Genomic DNA, 15031 nt, shown 5'->3' with positions numbered 1-15031 from the left:
AACCCTTTTTTTGTGCTAACGAATTTATTTTGTATAAAATTGACATGGTTTTGAAAAATCATATACATATGCATACATACATACATACAAAAAAGTGAAAAATAAATTTGAAAATTTTAGTTATCGAATTTAAAATTTAAAATTTAATTTTTAATATTTTATTTTCTATAAAACTTATAACTTGTATGTACTAGTTTGGGAAAATAACATAATGTATCTTTAAGGAAATAACAATGTTACATCTAAAAACGTGTTATTTTAGAAGAATTATATTTGATGATAAAGATAGTTAAAAAAAAATTGGTTTGACATTTCATATAGAAACAAACGTATACATTTTTTAGCCGGTTAGGTATTGTGATCAGAACCTCCTATGTATAGAACAAAATTTGTGTCCAACAATATATTAATTGATAGGAAAGTGGTATGGTTGAACTAAAATATTATAAGTTAAAAAACCTTGCAATAATATTTTTTTTTCGTTTGGAGCAAAATGAAACAATTTCAAACTAGGCAAATTAGTGTAAAAATGGGTTCAGTCTACATTGATTAAATTATATCTAGAACAGGACAAAAACTTATGTGAGACGGTCTTACGGGTCATATTTTGTAAGATAGATATCTTATTTGGGTCATCCATGAAAAAGTATTACCTTTTAAGCTGAGAGTATTACTTTTTATTGTGAATATCGGTAGGATTGACTCGTCTCACAGATAAAGATCCGTCGGACTGTTTCACAGGATATCGGCCCTTAGAATAAACTCTACTGTAACATATTATCTTCTGTAAAAATAAGTAACCTCATTGCTAGCTAGGAATATATATATTCCCCGAGCTCCTCTTTTGTTGACAGTAGTAAGAGTGAAATATCGGGAAATCAAAGCTTCAATCAGTCAGAAGCCAGAGTCCTGGATTTAAGTAACGAGCTATAAAAATGATGCATTATCACAAAAGTGGCGGTGGAAAAAAGAGTTAGGTTAGCGGACCCAAACCCCAATAAATCAGAATACTGTGCATTGGTTGTGGTTGATAACAAGAATTGACGGATTCTTAAATTACTTTATCTAAACCTGCCACCCCTTTTCACCATTTAAGAAACTCTTTCAATTTTTGGTATCATATGGTCCCTCCAATTCTTTAGCTTCAACCCCCTTCCTCTTGTTATTGTTACTATTACCAAAAAATGTAAAATAAGTCAATAAAACTAAGAAAAGGTAGGGAAAAAGAAATCCATATACGGACATACATCATAATTTCACAGTTGTGAAAGTGGATTATAAAACGATGTTAGAATTTTCGCTAACATAATCAAATTTATAACAAATATAATTTATAAATATATATGTGTGTGTGTGTGTGTGTGATAATTTTTACACTTAAAATAGACACAAATCACAATATGGTAATATATATCAATTTGGGTGGTGAAAATCTCAATTTCTTTAAGATAAGTGAATCTAGGTAATGTTAATAATGAGTCTGAAATGGACATGCAATTTGTTACAAGAAAAATAAAAAATTCGCTATTATATTTAATTAAATATTCAAAATGTTGAGTTCCTTTGCTACTAGCTAGCTAGTATATTTACTTATTCTTCCGGGGAAAAAATTAAAATTATAGTTATTTCGGACAATTTTAATCTAACAAACATTTCCTTTAATATCTCCATTTATCACCACTTAAGAAAAACTTTGGGAGAGAAACAGAAGAAATCAGGAAGAAGAGCAGAAGAAAGATGGCTCGGGGCAAGATCCAGATCAAGAGAATAGAGAACCAAACAAACAGGCAGGTGACGTATTCCAAGAGAAGAAATGGGCTCTTCAAGAAAGCTCACGAGCTTACTGTTCTCTGTGATGCAAAGGTTTCCATTATCATGATCTCAAGTACTCAGAAGCTCCACGAATACATCAGCCCCTCCTCCACGTACCTTTTAAACATTCACTCACCTTTTATTTTGTTTAATATTCAGTTCGAAATCTTGATTTAATTGCCTGTAATCCTGTACTCTTTCAATTTTTTTGAATGAAGAACCAAGCAGTTGTTTGATCAGTACCAGAAGGCTCTTGGAGTCGATCTTTGGAGCTCCCACTATGAGGTTTCTTGTTGTTGTTTTCGATTTATATATTTTGACATGAAAGTAAAACAAGAACAAGAGAACTATATATATAATATTCTATTTGTCCAACCAGATCGATACCCAACAAATGAAAGAGTATCCAGATTTTATATTTTATTTCTCTCCAAATTTATTTTTTATTGGTTACAATCAAGACCATCATTCAGTTTCGTAGATCTGCTGCTCCACATGGATAGACATTTTTGTTGTACAATTTTTTTTTTTTTTTGCAGAAAATGCAAGAGCACTTGAAGAAGCTTAAGGAGGTTAACAGAAATCTTAGGAGGGAGATTAGGTATATATGTCAATTATTATTATTTATATAGTTGATTTAAGAACTAATTTATGTTAGTTTGAATAATAATTTCAGGCAAAGGATGGGAGAGAGCTTGAATGATCTGGACTACCATCAAATGGTGAATCTTATTGAAGACATGGACAACTCTTTGAGGATCATTCGAGAAAGAAAGGTTTACTTTATATTTTCTTTTACTGTATACAATCAATTTTTTTTTTCACAAAAAAAAAAAAGGGTTTTCATTATCAAGGTGACTTGAGTAGAACCCTACGGACTATTTGATTAATTATGGTTTAGATCTGATACTTTGTCGAAAAATATGAAAGTTTCCCCTAGCAAAATACTTAAAGCCATTAAATTTGAAATTTCTGAGATAAATAAGTTATTTGTAAAGTATGCGGACTGGAAGAACAAATCTTCCTATAATTCATATCCATTAGAAACTTATAGTTAAGAATTTCAGTTTAGCATTTTACAGAAATAAATAGATTTATTTTAATATATATCCACTGATTCCAACATTTTTACAAATGTAGTACAAAGTTATCGGCAACCAGATCGAGACTGGGAAAAAAAAGGTACCATAATATTGCTACACATGTTACACATTGTCTTTTTTTTCTCTCTATATATTTCTCTTTTATGTTTTAGTGGTTTTTGCGATAATTTTCTCTGCTTGATTTAGTTAAGGAACGTGGAAGAAATACACAGAAATCTCGTTCTCGAATTCGTAAGCATATTCTTTGCTCAATCAACAGCGTTTAATGAATTCATTAATGCACCATTAACAGGCTTGCTTGCTTGGAATATGACAAGACAATATATATTAACCTTCACCTATAATTTCACATCCTATTATAAGAACAATTTTTCTTTTTTTAAAAAACTTGAATGCTTGATCACACATGTATTCAGGACGCAAGGCAAGAGGATCCACACTACGGATTAGTTGACAATGAAGGGGATTATAATTCAGTTCTTGGATACCCGAATCGTATAATCGCTCTACGCCTCCCGACTAATCACCATCCAAGTCTCCACAGCGGCGGGGGATCAGATCTTACCACTTTTGCTTTGCTCGAGTAATGTTGGTTCTGTTACTAAATGTTTAACGAAGTTGGGAGAATTAAAACTAATTTGTGTGTGGTGGTTATATGAATATTTTGTTTGTATTTTGTGGGGTAAAGATTTCTGTGAGACTGGTGGCATGCAATGATGACTACTATTAAAATGCTTGGTACTTTTTTCCCGATAATCTTGCTTCGAGCTTTGGTTCGTTATGTGCTATATGAGTTTGTTGAATATTAATTAATTGGTACGAAATATTTTCTAGAGAGAAAAAAACATAAGAAACTGAAGAAAAATAAAGTTAAAAGACTTTGGGAAAATGGTCCAATTAAAGGTCGTGGGCTTTACCGTATGCGGCTTATTGGCCCAAATCGACTTGTTCCAATACAACAAGCTTGATGTTTGAACCGTCTGCAGATCATATTTAACTCCGAGTATTATTGTTAGTATTATGATCAAACCGTTACTTTACGATGTGCAATTTGTAAATTTTAAATTTAATCCATTCGATAACGTTTCGAGTTATTCAACCTTGAGCTCTAAACACTCGATTTCGATTTTATTTTAATTTTAAATGTATAACTAATAATATATAATATAAATAAATATACATGTAATCGTGAAAGTTGCTATTTTTTGAACGACAGATATTGATAAGTGGTAATATAATGATAAATAAATAAACCATGTGCGATTATTTGTCAACAAAGTGGTCACATGTTATGAGTAGGTCTCTTGTGAAACGGTCTCACGAATGTTTATCTGTGAGACGGGTCAATCCTACTGATATTCCAATAAAAAGTAATACTCTTAGCATAAAAAAATAATATTTTTTCATGGATTACCAAAATAAAATATCCGTCTTCACAAAATACGACCTGTGAGACCGTTTCACACAAATTTTTGTCACATGTAATATATGTTCGACTCTTATCTTTAACTTAAATCTAGTTTAACTCTTGAGTATTAAAGGTAATTTGTCTCAAATCTTTTTAGATAAGCTGCTATCTTATTAATATTTTCCTTAGTATTTTATTGGCAAAAATTTGTGTGAGACGATATCACGGATCGTATTTTGTGAGACAGATTTCTTATTAGGGTCATCCATGAAAAAGTATTACTTTTTTATTGTGAATATCGTTATGATTGATTCAATAGATAAAGATTCCTGAGATCGTCTCACAAGAGACCTACTCATTTTATTGTTAATCACGCCTAACTAATTTATAATTTTTATTTCGAATTTATTAGTCTTTCCGCCTATATTAGTAACATTTTTACGTACGATCCAGCAATCCCCTTGACCATTATTTTTTTTTAAAAAAAAAACATTAATATATATTTTATTACCCAGCAAATGAATGGCACTCGATTGCTAGTTGATTTTAATTTCCCATGTTACCATTCTTAGACTGGTCGGCACATTTGCAGAAAGTAATTCATCTAATTCAATTATCTAAATACTAAAACCATCGCTTATTTATTTCAAGTTTGGTCAAGTTTTTTTAAAATTTTAAAAAGTATTTTATCTATAAAAATGTAAAATACTAAAAATGATTTATTAAAAAAATATAATTTAGAAGAGGATTGAAGGGAGAAGTATTGAGTTCAACTGATCTCTAGTGCTCTTCATTGGAACATTTAGTGGAATAGAATGCATTGATAAATATAAAAGTTACATGATATCCATATCTTATAATTATATTATATTGTATATTTTAAATTATTATTATTTTGTATATAAAATCAACTCCGAACCTCTAATCCACACAGTCCACAATTTAACTCCATAGATATGGGATTGACGTGTTTTGCAAGAATATCAGAATGAAATGATATACAAATAAACAAAGGGAGAACGAAAAACGAAGCCAAACATCAAGCAAATGAAGATCCAATGTGATGTATGCAACCAAGACGAAGCATCCGTCTTCTGCACGGCGGATGAGGCCGCCCTCTGCTCCGCCTGCGACTGTCGGGTTCACCACGCCAACATTGTCGCCGGGAAACACCATCGCTTCTCCCTCGACCAACCCACCCCCAAACAATCCCCTGTCTGTGACATCTGCAAGGTATTACAAAGTTCTGCGCCACTTTACTTTGGCTTCATTTTGTGGAATCAATTTCTCATATCTGTGTTTGATTCTATGGCATAAATAGGAGAAAAGAGCTTTCTTGTTTTGTCACCAAGACAGGGCTATTCTGTGCAAAGATTGCGATGCTTCGATACACAAAGCAAATGTGCACACTCAAAAGCACACCAGATTTCTACTAACTGGTGTCATCCCTTCTGCAAGTTCTTCCTTCTGTGATGTTTCTGATTCAGTTCCAAGTTATCCCGAGCCCCAAGACTCCAAAAATATGCCGTTTACTGATAGTATACCCGTCACCTCGAAGATTACAACAGTCCAATGCACATCGCTAGAATCTTGTGATGAAGGTCATGTTCAGTTTACGAGCTTAAATGGTTCGGTTTCAGCGAGTACCATATCAGAGTATTTGATGGAAACCCTTCCTGGTTGGCATGTTGAAGACTTTCTGGATTCCACTACTGCTTATGGTTTCTGTAAGGTCTATATATTGATCTTAATCTAATTCCAAACGTGAAAACTCTGTATTTCAAGAAAATTAGTTAATTTGCTTTGGTCATTTTGCAGGATGGACGTAATGGTGTGCAGGTGCAGCCCTTGTTTGGGGGTGATTCTGAGAGCAAAATGATTGAATTTTCAGTAGAAAATATGGGATTTTGGGTCCCTCAAATGCAGCCCACAAATGGGGAATTTGCTTTAAATAGTATCAAATCTAGCAGAAAATGGAGCGAGGATGATACTTTCGCTGCTGTCCCACAGTGGATTTGTCCACCCTCGGCTGCTTCCAAAAGATATTGAACTCCCTGATTGTGCCATTAAGAAAACAATTATCCTTTTACGAACCCATTTCCTAGAATCGTTTATTTGATCAATTTGTATTTTCTTCTCTTTTTTAATGAAGTAGTTTGATATTATGACCCATTTTTGTCCCCTTTTTCCTCCATGTTTGGACTTGATGTACCTTTTTGTCTGTTAACATCTATCTTATGTTGCGTCCAATGAAAAATTCCATTGTATCAAGTGAAGTGTTTTTAGCGTTGCACTTTCAAGAAAATTCATGCAATTTGATTTGAAACTGTGGAACTTGCCATGAAAAATGCGATCTTTGTCTCCATTGTTCTAAAAAAGTTCAATCTTTAACAAAATTTTCTATGTTAAATTTAAAGTGGCTCGGATTATGTCATGGTACGAAGATCTTTATGAGTTGTAAGATGTGGACTACCGACCGTCACCCATTGGATAGGCTTTGTTCAGTTTAGTTCAAATCCCCTTTGTGAGGACAAAAAAGATTCATGCCTTTTGCAGCCTTCGATCTTTCACGTTATCCATTTGGGTTTTCCTCCAAAAATCTTGAACCTTGTAAATCTTCTTCTGAACTGACAAAAGTACCCTCAATTTTTTTTTTAAATGTTTGTATTCTTGAATACTGTCCCTTTTTTGTCATCAGCTTCGTTTCAATATCTATGGTCAAGTTCTTTAACTTTTCGACTAACGATTTAGTTTTTAAATATTTATTATATGATTTATTCTTTCTGACATAATTATAAGTTTTTTTTTTCGTTCGTCTTAAATATATAGTTCATTTTTCATATTTAATAAATTATTTTAATAATATAGTCTTATTTAATGTTTATAATTGTATTCATTTTTATTTTTTAATATCATTGAATAATGGTGCTTTAAAAAATTTGCATGTATAATTTGTTTTCCCAATAACATGTTAATCTGTATGAAAAAACTAAGTGAGACGGATGAAGGTATACTTTAAATGACATTAATATAAAATACGAAGTAAATTGACTCAAATTGTCTAAAGTTACTCTTCGACATTGATGAAATTGATTTGATGAAATTGATTGGTCAATTGTTTTAAACGTAACATTTGATTAGGAAACTAGAAAGAGGATAAACTTTATAATACGCTCAAAGACCAAACTAGCCATCCACGTTGAAAAAGAACAAAAATGAATTTTGAAATTAAGAGAAGAAAACTAGTGAAATTTTGGCTGATAAATCGCACTTTCTTTGTTAACAAACATAGATCCTGGCCTTTACACACAATTTTTTGAAAAGTAAAAGGTAAGGAAAAATAGGGCCGATATATTAGAATCCTGGTGTTCTTGTCTCTTGATAATAAACTGTAGAGCTTACTGGTGAGGTGTCAAATGGAGTAGGCCCGGCCGTCCCACGGTGGGTTTTGACAGGTTACAAAGTCAGTTCGCTACAATAGTCAACATAATTATAAACAAATTGGTAAGTTCCACCCGTCACATAAAATAGGTGATTGAATTGACAAAAAAATCATACCAGCTGATCCTACTAATCGGTTTTGACTTCTTTAATATATCTTACCATATGTGGTTTTAAAAATATCATCGACAAAAAGCCCCGAATCACGAGTTGATATTAGATTTTTTTTCCTTTTTGTTTTTCGGTGTTCTCTTTTTAACCACTTAAAAAATATATGGGAGTCCAAATGCCAGGAAAAGGGGAAAGAATCGGTAGTTGGATTTAATTTGAAGCTGACATATAGATAGATAGGAACAAAGGAGGCAAGGGAAAAAAATCGTGGGCCAATTGTGATATGCAAGACATGATTTCCACGTAATCAAATCTTTCATGGACCAATTATCCAAACCTCTCCATCAACCCTTTCATATCCAATGCTTCAAATTTTTTTTATCATATAGTAATTGTTTTTAGTACAATAATATTAAAATACAAATTTCTCAAGTGAATTCATAAAATATCTCATATTATAGGAGTATCTATTTCCAAGTCTCCTTATGTTTGGAGGGAGGATTTAATTCTAATTCTTCACTATCTGACAACGAAGGTTCTGGAGTAAGCTAGAAAGCACTTTTCCAACGTCAATCCAGTTGGATAGAGAATATCCAACATTAGTGATGATGGGAATGACGGGTGACCGATCAGATTTCTATTCCTAACCAATCGAAATTCTATCCCCATACTTTAGCCCTGTAAATTGAAAATCGATAACACTTTATGGATTGAAGTTCTATATTCGAAAATAGAGGGCATGTAAACTCTACCAGCTAAAACATGAAACTGACTTGAGCATTATAAGCACATTGACGGCGATTCTTGTGGCGCCCCTATCGGATCTCGGGTTCATCGTCAAGAGAAGTGAAGTTGGATGGAATTCAAATTCCCGTAAACTGAATAGCATGTATACGCAATCAATAAGTTTGTTAGCAGATTCAGTCTGTTACTACTTGCATTCTTGTACAATATCACCAGTAATCCCCACATGAACAAGTACCATATCTGAAATGGTGAAACCTTTTTGGATCTCTTATAATGATTTCACGACCAGTGATCTTGGATATCAGCTTAACCACAGTATGACAGTCACCGCAAGTTCTAAGATTTTTAATCACCTGGATGGTACTCCCTGCCACGGTGTTCAGAATCCCAAAAGCCACAGCAAGCTTCTCACTGTGAATTCGTAACACAATTTCCTTCTCTTCCTCGTCAACATCGTGAAGCACTGATGCTACAGAGGGTACATATCCAACCTCTAACAGCTTCGCAGATAATTCATCCAGATAATCGTAAATCTTCTCGTGCTGAGGATGTTTCCTGTCCCCAGCAAGAAAAGTATGAACACAACCCTTATGTTCAATGAGACTAAATCCAGGTGATTTAACAAATCCTCGGTTTTTCATTAACACCCTCATTCTTTCTACATCTTCCCACCTACCGGCATCAGCATAAATATTTGAGAGTAATGTGTAATAAACCGAGTTGTTTCGATCCAACTCAAACAATTTATTTGCAGATATCTCCCCAAGATCCACATTTTTATGGATTCTGCAGGCAGCCAAAAGGGAACACCAAATAACAAAATCAGGTCTCACCCTCATCTCCGTGATCAAATTATACGCCTTTGTTACATAACCTACACGACCAAGAAGATCAACCATGCAACCGTAATGTTCTATACTTGGTTCTATATTAAACCTATGTTGCATCACGCAAAACCAGTGCCACCCTTCATCTACCAGGCCACCATGGCAACAAGCTGAGAGGACTGATACAAAACTGATGCTGTTTGGTTTTACACCTGCCTGAATCATACCAGAGAATACTTCAAGCGCTTCCTTCGCTTGACCATGCATCCCGTAACCAGCAACCATGGCAGACCAAGACTTGACATTCTTTTCATTCATCCTATCGAACGCTCTTCTTGCCATATTTACTCTCCCACATTTGCTATACATGTCAATAATTGAAGTGCCTACGTAAACATCATTCTCAAGATTCTTCTTTATAACCTACATAGTCAAAGAAACCCAAAATATTGCTAAAGTAAAACAAACCAAAACATAGCGGAAAATGCATCATCAATTAGTAAATTTGAAGGTACCTGATCGTGCACACATTTGCCAATTTGCAGCGCTCCACAATTCGCACAAGAAAACAAAACAGTAGACAACGTCACTGCATTATACTCAAGCTCTGCACTTGTTACCATTAAACGGAAAACTTCAACGGCCTCTACAGCTAACCCATTCTGCACACAAACGGCAATCATAGAATTCCAAGAAATCAAATCTCTTTCATCCATATCATCAAACACCTTCCGAGAAAACTCTACGGTGTCACACTTGGCAAAAGCCTCTATCAAAGTATTGCCGACAACCAAAACTGCATCCAATCCTCTTTTGATCACAAAGCCATAAACCACTTGCGTGACATACTTCTCACAAACTCGAGAACATGCTGAAAAAATCGAAGCCATGGCAACCCCGTCAATGCACTCTTCTCCCTCCTCAGAGCTGCTTTCGATATCTTCAGCCAACTGCTTTTTAAAAAGCAACAATGCTTCGCGGGGATAATCATTTTGAACATACCCATTTATCATAGACGTCCAAGAAACCACGTTTCTGCGCGGAATTTCGTCAAACACTTTTCTTGCATCGTCCAACTCTCCGCATTTGGAATACATATCAACGAGTGCGGACGTTATAAAAACATCAGAACCATAACCAAAGACGAAGGCTTGTTGGTGGGCTTGCTTTCCCGAACTGAGATCACATAGCGCAGAGCAGGATTTGATAGCACAAGGAAAAGTTGAACGGTTGGGTCTGAGTAATGACTTGCGCATGAAAGAAAAAGCTTTGAGCGCTTCCACTGGGTTGCCACTTCGAGCCAATTCGCCGATGATGGAGTTCCAAGAAAAGATACTACTCTTGTCCACATACTTGTTGAACAGGTTTGCGATATTTGCATTGGTAGAATAAAGACAACGGCGTTTGCATGACAATATACGTGATTTCCATCTCCAGTACTCAGCTTTGATCATTCCTCTGCCACCCTTTTTGTTCAATCTCATTCGCAAACTACCCCATTGATCTTCAATTCAGCGACACCTAGCATTGCAATCTGCGTTTTAGTGAAGCGGGAGGAGACATTTGGGACCTTACTCAAACTTTTTTTTGAAAAATCTTTTATATAACTTGAATTTTGTACGAAAGAATTTTACGACAAAAAAATTGAGCAACTTCTAATTTTGTTCCTAAATTTGAACTTCGCAAACAGGTATTACCCCATACCGATGACACGTTTCTATAAATAGATATACATGTTAAAGCTTTTAACTGAAATTTTTTAGCAAAATATAAAGTTGAGTCCTCAATTTTTCATGTAATGAATTTTTTACATTTACTAAGTATTTCGTTCATAACCCCTTGATAATGCGTGGCGTGTTTCGTTACAGTAGAAGATTACCAATCTGACGAAATACTCGACATTTATATGAATTCAAAATGATTCTTACGTTTAACATATATTAGATCATTTTAAGTTCCAGCATTGATAAGACCCATTTTCAGTTGGGCATGCGAATAAAAGTAAAGATTGTGTGGCAAAAAAAATGCGGAGGCACAAACGAAAGTGCCAACAATCAAGCCTAAAAAACTTCAGCTACTTTGCTAGCAAGAACACGTTCTCGTCTCTCGACATATCCAAATGGGAACCACCCTGCTTTCCCTTTGCATTCGCCTTCAGCCCAACCATTGTTGGTCACCTGCAAATCATCAAACCATAGTCGGCACCATAAACAAAACGAAACTAAGAACAAACACCACATTAATGAATCGTCAAGAAAATTGCAGGTGGAGCTTGACATAATTTCATATGGGATCCTACACGCTATTATACAAGGAGGTTTGTTGAGAAAATGCTTGATTATAATAATGATACATTGGTGAAGGCTAATGTGTCTTCATAAGGGTTCATCAGATCCCTCACCCCATGTCCAAAGTTCTTTTTCAATGCATATAGGTAGGAAGGAATAACGTTGGTCCTCGGTTCACATTAATTGCAAAATATACTATCAATTATGGGACAAAAAGTACAGAAAAAACATGACTCTTCACACACAAAAGACTATTACAAGAAGAAAATAAAGTTGAAATACAGACCTTTCGAACAACAACATAGTCACCGATTGCTAAAGTCAACTCTACATCAGACTCAGCTTCGTATGAATGAATGACCTACAATAAGATGGATGCATCATGATCAGACACTTCAAAAACACAAATTAGAAACATGCACACTCAATAATCATAAAGAGGCTGCACGATTAAGGGTCTTCCGACATGATAAATCAATTTTTTCATCGCAGAGCCGCTCAAATATCACTGTTTTAAAATTGTATCACAAAAACAGCCATATAAGACATGAGGGGCCACAGACAAAACAAAGAAAAACATCAAGTACCTCGCCCAAGAAGTATCCCATGCCATCAGTGAACCCATTATATGTCTGAGAAGCAAATAAATTTTCCAACTTGTTGTCTGAAACTGGAGGGATCGTGTCATCTGCAGCTGAAATAGGGGAAGCTTCAAAAGATTGACGGTCAGACAACATCTGCCCATCCACAAAAATATCTCTCAGTAAGCAGACAACCCTTATCTCAAACTAAATAAAAAGACGTTATTTTATGATAACAGATACTTTAAGAATGATTTGATCGATTTGTACCTCATCCCGTAGCTCATCAAGTATCTGTAAAACATGCTGGTGATAAGTGCGCTCAGCTGCAACCTTGAATAAGAGAAAATTTATGAACCGAAGAGTTAACAATGCCAATCCTGTGGATACCTATATTTATCTGGAGAAATTTTTGTCAAAAAATAGAGTGCAAACAAAATACATTACCATGGTTACTAGTCGCTGGAGAGTCAATCTTTGCTGTTGACCTTCTACAGCTGCCATTGCAGCTCCAGCTTCTTTACCCAGGCTAGTCATGTTTGACTTGAGCTCATCAAGTTTCGTTTCTGCAGCTTCCAGCTTTAACATGTTATCTGAATTTAAATTTGGTTCCCTCAATCTAACTTGTCGCCTGGAGACTTCAACAACCTGTCTGGGACAACCCAAGAAAATGGTTATGTGATGCATCATGGAACTTCATAATTATGGCATATGAAAACGTATTTTTCTTCAGAAGGCATTGCCAAATTTTGTGAAGAACAGAGTTCATCACATGGCATGTGTCGCATTTCAAAGTATTATACCGGAGCTTCAGCTTCCTGTCTTACTCTATCATATCTCTGTGCAAGTTGTCTAGCATCCTCTAGCGGAGTTCCGACTACCATGGCTCTTAAAGGCTCTACAACCTGGAAGAATTATTTTCATCACTGGATATAGTAATAGCGTAGGAAACACAAATTTTGCTTCGAAATGAAATAGTTTGATACAGGATAGAACTTAGAACAGAAAATGCATCACATATTATTTGCCAGATATATTTTAATTGTGCAGTAGATCAGATCTGGCAAAACTGGCACCAGATTATATTTGCCTATTCATATCACAGAACCTGTGTTCCCAGAGCTGTTAGAAGATTTTTATACTCTTTTTCTATTTGAAAACGAGCTCTGCTAAAGCTTAATGCCACTTTGGATAAAACACTGCCACTGGTGCATGTGTTTTCGGTACCATATTTTCTGCTATCTTCGGATAATTTTGTACCTGTTGAAGAAATGACCTCTTCATTAGCCATGACTCTGATTTCTGGTTGTCGTGAGGAATCACTAAAGATGAGAAATTTAAGAAACTTTCTTAAAATTTTCATCTTAAAGAAACTTACCACTCTGAACCAGCTTGGTTCCGGTCACAATATAACCATCGACGCCACGAACGATCTCTCTTTGAAAACGCTGAGAACAAAAAAAAAGGCAAAAAATATAGAATCACATGGTTACAGGAAAATTCCTCACATATATAGGTAAAGACAATTGAATAACCTTGGCAGCACGAGTCGATATGTATAGATTCAACAAGTTTTGATGCCGTTGAAGCTCAGTCTCATCAGTCACAATATTTTCTGAATCACCAAGCCCGCCACCAAATTGTTTGAGAACAGCCTTGTCCACAACAGATCCCAATAAATAAAGAAATCTGATTTGTTGTCATTATACAAGAATAACTACAACCAATCAAAGCTTATTAAAGCCCAGAAGGCACAGCGAGGCTCAGCTTTTGAACCAAGAGACATGCCAAGCCGCAGCCCTTTAAAGATGCGTGCCTTGGACATGCATAAGCCATAAAGCAAGTGACTTGGTGCATCTCTAAGTCCCACTTCGCGCCTTAAAAGAAAGCATTGTGTGTTTAACGTCCATTCAAATTTACTTTTTTTTTTTAAGAAATGTTTATTTAATTGTTACCATTTAGTTTGTGAATCACATATTAGATGCTATGACATAATTTTATTTCATATATACAAATTTGAAAAAATTATCACACATTGGCTACACTTACACATACATTGCAGATCATTTTCGTCATCTCCAATGGTAGCAAGTAGAAGGCCATGGCCACTAGTTAGGCAATAGGATTTATTTATTAGCTCAAGAGAACAATAATGCTATGTTTGACAATCCGACAGTCTTACTAGTGTTTGTTTACCTGGAGTTTACTTCAACTCCATTACTTGTCATGTTTAATTTATAAAGAAAAAACACCGCAATCCTCCTAATATTTAGAAAAATGTGAAAATTTTCCACAAAATACAGCAAGCCGCACAAATGCTATATCTACTAAAACATTTATTAACGGTAGAAAACAACTGAACATCATTAAAGATCGCATATTCTAAAACAGTAAATGAGCGGTACTCCTCTGAAACTGGTTCACCAAAAAGAAGCTTAAAACCAAAACTAATTGAACAAACTCTGTGTGCGTGTGAAAGGAAGAGGTGGAATAGCGTACTTGCTGTTGCTTGGCTACTTGTTCTCTGAGCTTCGATGCTTGTTTTCTGATAGCTTCCATGAAATTTGTGAAAATGTTGGAGAAAGAGATTTTGAATTTGTTGGGTCTTTTCAGTTCACGCTCTACTCTCTTTCTTGATATGAACTTTAATAAATTGAAATTTTAATTTTCTATTGATATAATGTTTGTTTTCCATTTTAAAAGATAAATTAAT

At 34.8% G+C, this 15031-nt stretch overlaps 4 protein-coding genes across 6 annotated transcripts; 2 read left to right on the top strand and 2 right to left on the bottom strand.

The window, feature by feature from the left end:
* The first annotated feature begins 1625 nt into the window (after positions 1-1625).
* Positions 1626-3671, top strand: LOC142544660 (floral homeotic protein DEFICIENS). 2 transcript variants are annotated; one of them, XM_075651692.1, is made up of 7 exons: positions 1629-1925; positions 2031-2097; positions 2352-2413; positions 2489-2588; positions 2953-2994; positions 3102-3146; positions 3332-3671. In XM_075651692.1, exons 1-7 carry the CDS (start codon positions 1738-1740, stop codon positions 3500-3502), a joined length of 675 nt encoding a protein of 224 aa, XP_075507807.1. In that variant the 5' UTR covers positions 1629-1737; the 3' UTR covers positions 3503-3671. The 2 variants fall into 2 exon arrangements, with proteins under 2 accessions (XP_075507808.1, XP_075507807.1); XM_075651693.1 differs by lacking the exon at positions 3102-3146 and having other exon boundaries at positions 1626-1925.
* A 1579-nt stretch (positions 3672-5250) lies between these two features.
* LOC142544659 (B-box zinc finger protein 20-like) lies at positions 5251-6609 on the top strand. Its single transcript, XM_075651691.1, has 3 exons — positions 5251-5556; positions 5645-6055; positions 6142-6609. The coding sequence occupies exons 1-3, from the start codon at positions 5371-5373 to the stop codon at positions 6370-6372; spliced, it is 828 nt and encodes a 275-aa protein (XP_075507806.1). The 5' UTR covers positions 5251-5370; the 3' UTR covers positions 6373-6609.
* Positions 6610-8217: 1608 nt separating this feature from the next.
* LOC142545953 (pentatricopeptide repeat-containing protein At3g26782, mitochondrial) lies at positions 8218-11145 on the bottom strand. 2 transcript variants are annotated; one of them, XR_012820396.1, is made up of 3 exons: positions 9965-11145; positions 8649-9872; positions 8218-8553 (listed from the first exon to the last, which is right to left on the bottom strand). XR_012820396.1 is itself a non-coding variant. In XM_075653404.1 (2 exons), the coding sequence occupies exons 1-2, from the start codon at positions 10931-10933 to the stop codon at positions 8829-8831; spliced, it is 2013 nt and encodes a 670-aa protein (XP_075509519.1). In that variant the 5' UTR covers positions 10934-11145; the 3' UTR covers positions 8218-8828. The 2 variants fall into 2 exon arrangements, 1 of the variants encoding a protein (XP_075509519.1); XM_075653404.1 differs by having other exon boundaries at positions 8218-9872.
* Positions 11146-11288: 143 nt separating this feature from the next.
* LOC142545951 (SH3 domain-containing protein 2-like) lies at positions 11289-14992 on the bottom strand. Its single transcript, XM_075653401.1, has 10 exons — positions 14818-14992; positions 13854-13973; positions 13697-13766; positions 13427-13578; positions 13122-13223; positions 12766-12966; positions 12589-12651; positions 12325-12474; positions 12024-12098; positions 11289-11626 (listed from the first exon to the last, which is right to left on the bottom strand). The coding sequence occupies exons 1-10, from the start codon at positions 14875-14877 to the stop codon at positions 11510-11512; spliced, it is 1110 nt and encodes a 369-aa protein (XP_075509516.1). The 5' UTR covers positions 14878-14992; the 3' UTR covers positions 11289-11509.
* Positions 14993-15031: the final 39 nt, after the last annotated feature.

This window comes from Primulina tabacum, chromosome 5, assembly GCF_025594145.1.
Source record: "Primulina tabacum isolate GXHZ01 chromosome 5, ASM2559414v2, whole genome shotgun sequence".
Lineage (NCBI taxonomy): Eukaryota > Viridiplantae > Streptophyta > Magnoliopsida > Lamiales > Gesneriaceae > Primulina > Primulina tabacum.
Note: the sequence above shows the minus strand (reverse complement) of the source record. Positions and strands in the feature narration are given on the sequence as shown.

What these genes read in the sequence shown, in the direction of transcription:
- LOC142545951 (XM_075653401.1), bottom strand. Translation starts at nt 14,877, where the DNA reads ATGGAAGCTATCAGAAAACAAGCATCGAAGCTCAGAGAACAAGTAGCC. An exon ending in TATCGACTCGTGCTGCCAAG is followed by an intron (nt 13,767 to 13,853) that starts GTTATTCAATTG and finishes TTTTGTTCTCAG; the next exon opens with CGTTTTCAAAGAGAGATCGT. An exon ending in AACCAAGCTGGTTCAGAGTG is followed by an intron (nt 13,579 to 13,696) that starts GTAAGTTTCTTT and finishes TTTCTTCAACAG; the next exon opens with GTACAAAATTATCCGAAGAT.
- LOC142544660 (XM_075651692.1), top strand. Translation starts at nt 1,738, where the DNA reads ATGGCTCGGGGCAAGATCCAGATCAAGAGAATAGAGAACCAAACAAAC. An exon ending in GGATCATTCGAGAAAGAAAG is followed by an intron (nt 2,589 to 2,952) that starts GTTTACTTTATA and finishes TTACAAATGTAG; the next exon opens with TACAAAGTTATCGGCAACCA. An exon ending in TCGAGACTGGGAAAAAAAAG is followed by an intron (nt 2,995 to 3,101) that starts GTACCATAATAT and finishes TGCTTGATTTAG; the next exon opens with TTAAGGAACGTGGAAGAAAT.
- LOC142545953 (XM_075653404.1), bottom strand. Translation starts at nt 10,933, where the DNA reads ATGAGATTGAACAAAAAGGGTGGCAGAGGAATGATCAAAGCTGAGTAC. An exon ending in GCAAATGTGTGCACGATCAG is followed by an intron (nt 9,873 to 9,964) that starts GTACCTTCAAAT and finishes TTGACTATGTAG; the next exon opens with GTTATAAAGAAGAATCTTGA.
- LOC142544659 (XM_075651691.1), top strand. Translation starts at nt 5,371, where the DNA reads ATGAAGATCCAATGTGATGTATGCAACCAAGACGAAGCATCCGTCTTC. An exon ending in CTGTCTGTGACATCTGCAAG is followed by an intron (nt 5,557 to 5,644) that starts GTATTACAAAGT and finishes TGGCATAAATAG; the next exon opens with GAGAAAAGAGCTTTCTTGTT. An exon ending in CTGCTTATGGTTTCTGTAAG is followed by an intron (nt 6,056 to 6,141) that starts GTCTATATATTG and finishes GTCATTTTGCAG; the next exon opens with GATGGACGTAATGGTGTGCA.